The 7,787-nt window shown below is 37.7% G+C and overlaps 1 protein-coding gene across 5 annotated transcripts in view; it reads left to right on the top strand.

Moving 5' to 3' along the window:
* Positions 1-1,339: 1,339 nt before the first annotated feature.
* LOC124379603 overlaps positions 1,340-7,787 on the top strand; it is a 6,908-nt gene continuing 460 nt past the window's right edge. Inside the window, exons 1-8 of one of the 5 annotated variants that reach the window (XM_046840010.1) lie at positions 5,068-5,085; positions 5,918-5,998; positions 6,101-6,427; positions 6,509-6,937; positions 7,049-7,153; positions 7,244-7,268; positions 7,373-7,413; positions 7,752-7,787. The exon at positions 7,752-7,787 is cut by the window's right edge and continues 460 nt beyond it. In XM_046840010.1, the coding sequence (XP_046695966.1) occupies positions 5,082-5,085; positions 5,918-5,998; positions 6,101-6,427; positions 6,509-6,937; positions 7,049-7,153; positions 7,244-7,268; positions 7,373-7,379 (978 nt within the window). In that variant the 5' untranslated portion in view covers positions 5,068-5,081 and the 3' untranslated portion in view covers positions 7,380-7,413; positions 7,752-7,787. Of the gene's footprint in view, positions 1,587-1,700; positions 2,031-2,111; positions 2,498-2,618; positions 2,724-3,035; positions 3,480-3,578; positions 5,086-5,836; positions 5,999-6,100; positions 6,428-6,508; positions 6,938-7,048; positions 7,154-7,243; positions 7,269-7,372; positions 7,414-7,751 lie in introns of those variants that run through there. The other 4 variants (XR_006924463.1, XR_006924461.1, XR_006924462.1 and 1 more) reach the window with 4 other exon arrangements.

The following is a 7,787-nucleotide window of genomic DNA, read 5'->3' as shown; positions in this document are numbered from 1 at the left end:
ACGCTGAAGGGGGCCGAAGGGGGCGTGGCAGGTGGATTCCTGACAGATAAACATGTGCTGTATGTATTTTTATAGCATGCCTTCATTTAAACAAATCGCAGCAACGCTTTTGTGTAAAAAAAAAAATCCCTTCAAAAACACGTGCATGCACATTCTCATTTATTAATGCACATCATGTACATAAAGAAATTTCAAGCACGTTAATATATTGCCGCCATTTTGATTTTCGTTTATCTCGATCATCGGTTACCTCGATGCTTTTTGGCGACCCCCTAGGACATCGACATAACTGGGTTCCACTGTACAAATAACAAAACTCAAATGATGTGCCATCGATGTGTGAATAAAAGTGCTCTCTTATGTTCTATAAAAGTTAAAGCCATGTGATACCCCGATTTTGTTCTAAATGCATAAACAGCCAGTTTTAGCCTCTGTTAAATGACTTCTGGGCAGATATGTTTGTTTGTGTGACTAATAATATATATCCCATTCCATGTTTACTCCCATTTGCTCCCATACGTAAAATCAGTAACACTATAGCTACAATATAATCAGAACACTGTGATACTGTGGGGTTGAAGCTGGAACTGGAGTTAGCTATATGAGAGACAGGGTCTCTAACATCGTGCCACAGGAGGGCATAATTTAATGTAAAGTCCAAACAGCACAATAAAATTAAGAAAAGTCAACTTGATAGACCAAAATATCTACTAGGGTACAGGAGAGAAATCCAGAAGATCGGGTCAAAAACATTGCACAAAATACTTCCCAAAATAAAGGTCAAAGTCTTGTGTGGAAAAAGGAAGCACCAAGAAAAACTCAAAAACAAGAACTTACCCAGACAGGGCTTGAGCCATAGACAAACAAACCTTAATTATATATAAGTTTTATAACCTTATAAAAGGCACAGGTAATGACACAGGTGGAGACAATTTGTAATCAGTGCAGGGGAAAGGCGACATCACACTGGCGACATCAGGTGGTTATACAAAAGAAAGACAAAAACAGAACAGAAATAAAAACAGTCCTGAAATCATTGTGAAATCGTTACAAACACTGCTTCAGGTCAGGTCTGTGTAAGTATAATGAAGCTAAAGCAATTACATTTTTGGTATTTGTGAAGACTGTATTTCAGAGAAACGCACATGAGGATGCTCATCATTATATTTGAAATCTGTCATACACACTAATGTCACGTCTTAAACATGATCTCGGTTTCCTGCAATGTTTCTGTTCACACTTTTCTCATCAGCATTACATTTCTCTCTCTCTCTCTCTCTCTCTCGCTCTCTCTCTCGCTCTCTCTCTAACACACACACACACACACATACACACACACACACACACACACACACACACACACACACACAAACAAATGCACACAGTAAAGTCTTCACAGTATTTACTTCAGGAGCCACGATACTCTTCACCTCCTCGAAGACAATTTAATTCTATACTTTTCATGAAGAAAAGATAAAACATTCAATATTAATCACTTCAGTTGTTTATTTGTTCAGAATAAAAAAGTGTAAGAATGTTGCTGTATCTTCTGGTTCTTTCGAGTTTCTACTTCAGCAGCAGCCACGGTGAGTAATTTTTACATTTCTTTTTGTTGTTGAATGATATTGTGGGTTACATGATATAAGTAAACAATAATAACAATAATCCAGGTCTCTTAATAATCTTTTTTCTCCCCTAAGGACACACTGAATTCATTTATACAGCAAATGAAGTGCAATTGGATTGCAACAGCAGTAAATGGCATATAAGTGAAATGTCTGAGAGCAGATTTGATAGGAATTGCAAAATGCTGTGTGATCAAATTTGTGGTCGCACATATACAAATCGGAATTATATCGATCAATCCTGCACAAAGACAGATTCAGACAAAGTTGGTGAAAACTGTCCTCTAATAGCAAGAAGTGGATTTTTTCGATGTGTTTCTGCTCTGGATTCTGGTCTCTTGTATCCATTCAAACCGTCTCCCAACACTGTTACATCATACGTAGTCGCTCACGCAAATGAAGAAAGTGAGTACTTTTTCATTTTCTGTATTTTCTCAAGAAGATTTTTGTTCCTCAGAATAATCAGTAAAACTGTTTTTCCCTCAGTGACGACCAAATCTGAGGAAAGATCTTCAGTCGAGCTAACTGAAGGGGGAGATGTTCTGTTAAACTGCAGTTTTCACTTTACAGCAGGATATGACCACCAGGGATTTACTGTGTACTGGATTAAGACCATTGAAAGGAGCAGCAGCTGTGTGTATTCTTATGATTTGGACATGATTGTTGTTAAGTACAATCACCACTGCAATGTGCAAGAAGATCTGCTTCACAGGCTCTCAAACCAAACTGATAGCAAAACCAGCCATAACATCAGGATCAGAAATGTAACAGAGTCAGATGCTGGACAATATCTCTGTGTCTTACACGTGCACAGACATTACAATAAAACAAAAGGCAACTGGAAGATCATAAATAATATTACAGCAGTAATGGTGAGTTTCTGCATGTGTGTGTGTGTGTGTGTGTGTGTGTGTGTGTGTGTGTGTGTGTGTGTGTGTGTGTGTGTTGAGCACTGTTTCTTCCCCCTAACAGTACTGAATTGTTTCTCCACAGATATCGAGTCTCTCATCCGCTTATGTGTTACACTGCCAATAATCCTGGTTGTTCCGATGGCTGTTATGGGGGTTTATTTCTGTAGAAAGACTGAAACTTCACCAGGTCAGTTTTATTCTAGTTTTATAATAATAATAGATTTACTTTTATTTTATTAAATAATAGTACAGAGCCTTTTGAACTCTTATGGTTTTTGAGAGACACATGCATGTTTTTTTTCTTTTCTGTGCAACAAAATCAGTAGTGTATCTGAATAAATGTTCAGATGTTCCACTTTATTTACATTGAAAAATTCTCCCTTAACAGAGCAACAACTTTACACACTTTCAGACAATTCGTTTCTCCAAACATAAAATCCTTTGGCATGTCTCTTGTAAAACTGTTGTTTAAACCAAACATGTTCTTCACTGGTTGCAGATTTTCTTTCTGACCTTGTGATCCAGTTCATCTCAGAGCACTTCAGTAGGATTGAGGTATGGTGACTGGGCAGGAGAGAACTCGGATGTATTCGTTGCTTTGGCTCTTTGTCTCGTTGCAGGCATGTTGGTTCAGGATTCCTTTCACTTTCTGGAAAAAGCCTCCAAATGTCCCTGCTTTAAAACAACCCCAACCCATTAAGCTTCATGTGTGACTGTGGGGGTGAGGGAGTCTGATCACATCTTCTCTCCAGTCCTTGTGTGTTTTTGCCTTTTTCCAAGTTTGTTGCATGGAAGTGAAAGAAACCTGTTTGTTTCTCAACAATCATAAAAGACTCTGTTTCTACACGTTTCACAGCCACTGTATGTTAAAAACCCAATGTGCTATACATCATTTAATATAATTGTTGATTTTTGCAGGATTTCAGGTGATGGAACCGCAAACGTAGGTTATTACATACATTATATTTTGATTGAAATTAATTTTACTTCCATTAATGTCTCTGATGTCCAAATTCCTGTTTCTATTTTCTTCCCTTTGCAGGCTGTAGCAGAGAGAAGACACTTGAGGTCAGAAAGAGAGAGAGAGAGAGAGAGAGAGAGAGAGAGAGAGAACATAATTCCATTTCTAATTTTTACTGTAAATTGCAAATTACTTTACTGCAGCTGAATTTATTTTTATCATAATCTGTCCCAGATCAGTTGTAAAACGCAATTCCCTGCATGTTGTACTGTGTGTGTGTGTGTGTGTGTGTGTGTGTGTGTGTGTGTGTGTGTGTGGCCAAATAAAATTCTAATTTTAATTAATTTGATCTCTGGTTAATTCTGTCCCATCACATGTCTCATTTCTTTCTAAAGCAGCCTGTTGGAATGTTTTATTAGTGATAAACTTTTATGGTAATAAACAGATTCTATATTTATACTTTATACAGTACATTTATATGACTATTGTTTTAACACAAGAACGTTACAGAGTGCACAGTACAGATTTACTGCCTTCTAAAAATAACTCAACATACAGCCGTTATTGTCAAAATAGCTGCCAAAAAAAGTGAGTACACCCTCAGTGAACATGTGTGAGCACCATTGTTCTGTAGCACTGCTTTAATTCTCCTGGGGATGGAATTCACCAGAGCTGCACAGGTTGTTGCTGAGTGGTACCACTGGATTACAGCCTCTGGGGGGCGCTGCACATTATGAGTCTGCACCTCTGGAGAGTAGGTTGTATTTTATTTAAATTTTAATGTTTTTGTCACGTTATTAGACAAATATTGATTCTGAGCTGCTCCAGATGTTGTAGGTGCACAGTTGTGGTTGTAGTGTAGAGGTTTGAAGTCTTAACTGGGTTTGTTGTGGAGGTGTTTTCACCTCCATATGTGAAATGTCTCTCTGTAATGCCGCGTGTTGTTATATTGCGTTTTTGTACAGTATTGATGGTTTCTATAATTGTGATGTGACAGTGGTGTATTAAGAGGTGGATTAATCCGGGTACGTCCCCATTAAAGGCCCAGGTACCAAATACACGGCCTCTTGACTTACATAAGCACAGGTAATGACACACAGGTGGAGACAATTGTAATCAGTGCAGGAAATTTCGGACATTTCTTGTCTCTCAGACTGAGTTGCTTCCAACGTTAGTTGCTATTTTCAAAATAAATGTAAAATTGTCTCTTCAAAAGAAGACAAGACACTAGGATGAGAAGAGCAAAGGAAGAGTTTATTGCGGAAAACCACATTCAACCCGAGAGCATCCGCATGTCATGACATTTTAACCCTTAACATTAATAACTTCCCAAACCCGTGTCCTCCTCAGTTACCATCAGTTATTACCATTATTGAAAAACTTTGGATGTTAGACCTTCCCCCAAGTATTTTTAACTCTTATTAACATTCAAATATTCCAACATTCAAAAGGTCAATTCTGATTACCATTGAGATTCGAGATTCTTCGAGAGGTTTAGACCACAAAAAAGTGGGAAGTATACCACCGTTTCACTTCTTTATTTTACTTCGCTTGGTGGACAGTGCTTGCCCGTGCAATTTGATCATGCGTGAGTACTTTGCTTTTTCCTTATTTCATTGATTATACTATATTATTATTTTGTTAGCAATTTTATTACTTTGCATAAGCTCATTAGTATTTTTAAATATATTCTTAACTTTAATACTTTGATGGTTTTAGTAGGCTGCTTAGGCTTTCCATAAATGTGTTAGATTTTACAGAAGAGGTGTTATTCCCTTTTTTGTCCTGCGCTTGGGGTGAACTTCATGTTCGAAGACATGTTCTGCATCCCCTTTTATGGCATCTATAATAAACTTCCTCACTCATGATTCATGCTGTTTGTGTGTTATTTTCGTCTGTGTTGAGTGGGGCACTTTTTTCATGTCTAGTGAGTGTTATGGGCACTTTCACATGGGTTATGTTTACTTAAGCATAAATAAACTACTTTTTAATCCTACAGAAAAAAAAGGAACACAATGGCGACATCTAGTGGTTAAACAAAAAAGGCAAGAACAGAACAGAAAACACTTTGATGTTTTCGATTCACTTTCATGCCATGCCTCTGTTCACACTCTCGTTTAGACACACAACCCCAACACACACACAGACACACACACACACACACACACACACACACACACACACACTTATACTGTGTCTAGTAACAGGAAAAAGTTGCAACCTCTACCAATAACCTCTGTGTGTGTGTGTGTGTGTGTGTGTGTGTGTGTGTGTGTGTGTGTGTTTCTTCATTTTCTGCTCACTTACTTAAAAGGTCTTCACAGTATTTATTGTACTTCAGGAGCCACGATTCTTGAATTCAGTTGAATTCTATACTTCATAAAGAAAAGCAGAAACATTTCCAGCAATTCTCATTTCAGATTTTCTTCAGTATAGAATAATTGTAAGAATGGTGTTTCATCTGTTCGTCCTTTTGAGCTTCTTCCTCAGCAGTAGCCACGGTGAGTGATGTTTACATTTCCTTTTGCTGTATGTTATTGTGGGTCACATGATATAAATAAATGATAATCCAGATCTCTTAGTAAATTTTCTTCTCCCTGAAGGACACACTGAATTCATTTATACAGTGAAGGAAGTGCAGTTGATTTGCAGCACTAATAAATGGGAAATAAGCACAGAGTCTGACAACAAAATTGATGTGAGTTGTACAGTGGAATGTGTTCATCATGAATCACACGTGATAAACCTGAATAATATCCAGAAATCCTGCACAAAGACAGATTCAGACAAAGTTGGTGAAAACTGTCCTCTAATAGCAAGAAGTGGATTTTTTCGTTGTGTTTCTGCTCTGGATTCTGGTTTCTTGTTTCCATTCAAACCGTCTCCCAACACTGTTACATCATACGTAGTCGCTCACGCAAATGAAGAAAGTGAGTACGTTTTCATTTTCTGTATTTTCTCAAGAAGATTTTTGTTCCTCAGAATAATCAGTAAAACTGTTTTTCCCTCAGTGACGACCAAATCTGAGGAAAGATCTTCAGTCGAGCTAACTGAAGGGGGAGATGTTCTGTTAAACTGCAGTTTTCACTTTACAGCAGGATATGACCACCAGGGATTTACTGTGTACTGGATTAAGACCATTGAAAGGAGCAGCAGCTGTGTGTATTCTTATGATTTGGACATGATTGCTGTGAAGTACAATCACCACTGCAATATGCAAGAAGATCTGCTTCACAGGCTCTCGGACCAAACTGATAGCAAAACCAGCCATAACATTAGGATCAGAAATGTAACAGAGTCAGATGCTGGACAATATCTCTGTGTCTTACACGTGCACAGACATTACAATAAAACAAAAGGCAACTGGAAGATCATAAATAATATTACAGTCAATGTAGATAAAGACAAAGGACCTGAAATATCAAGAAACAACAGTGCTGGTGAGTTTCTGCATGTGTGTGTGTGTGTGTGTGTGTGTGTGTGTGTGTGTGTGTGTGTGTGTGTTGAGCACTGTTTCTTCCCCCTAACAGTACTGAATTGTTTCTCCACAGATTTCGAGTCTCTCATCCGCTTATGTGTTACACTGCCAATAATCCTGGTTGTTCCGATGGCTGTTATGGGGGTTTATTTCTGTAGAAAGACTGAAACTTCACCAGGTCAGATTGATTTCTACACTTTTCACAGCCACTGTATGTTAAAAACCCAATGTTTTATACATGATTTAATATAATTGTTGATTCTTACAGAATCTCAGGTGATGGAACTGCAAACGTAGGTTATTACATACATTATATTTTGGTTGAAAGAACCTTTACAACTATTAATGTCTCTGATGTCCAAATTCCTGTGATGTTTCTATTTTCCTCCCTTGGCAGGCTGTAACAGAGAGAGGACACTTTGAGGTGTTTCAAAGGAGGTGTGTGATCTCTGGTTAATTCTGTCCCATCACATGTCTCATTTCTTTCTAAAGCAGCCTGTATGGAATGTTTTATTAGTGATAAATGTTTATGGTAATAAACAGATTCTATATTTATACTTTATACAGTACATTTATATGACTATTATTTCAACACAAAAACGTTGCAGTACAGATTTACTTTCCTCTAAAAAGAACTCAACATGTAGCTATTATTGTCAAAATAGCTGGCAACAAAAGTAAGTACACCCTCAGTGAACATGTAAAAATTTTGTTCAAAGTGTTAATATTTTGTGTGAGTATATAATTGTGTGAATTTCTTGGTTCTCCTCACCAAGGTGTCACCACGCATGCAGCAGACCATCTGCAGTCTC

The sequence above is a fragment of the Silurus meridionalis genome, chromosome 26, assembly GCF_014805685.1.
Source record: "Silurus meridionalis isolate SWU-2019-XX chromosome 26, ASM1480568v1, whole genome shotgun sequence".
NCBI classification, from domain to species: domain Eukaryota; kingdom Metazoa; phylum Chordata; class Actinopteri; order Siluriformes; family Siluridae; genus Silurus; species Silurus meridionalis.
The sequence above is the reverse complement of the archived record's forward strand: the minus strand, read 5'-3'. Positions and strand labels throughout refer to the sequence as shown.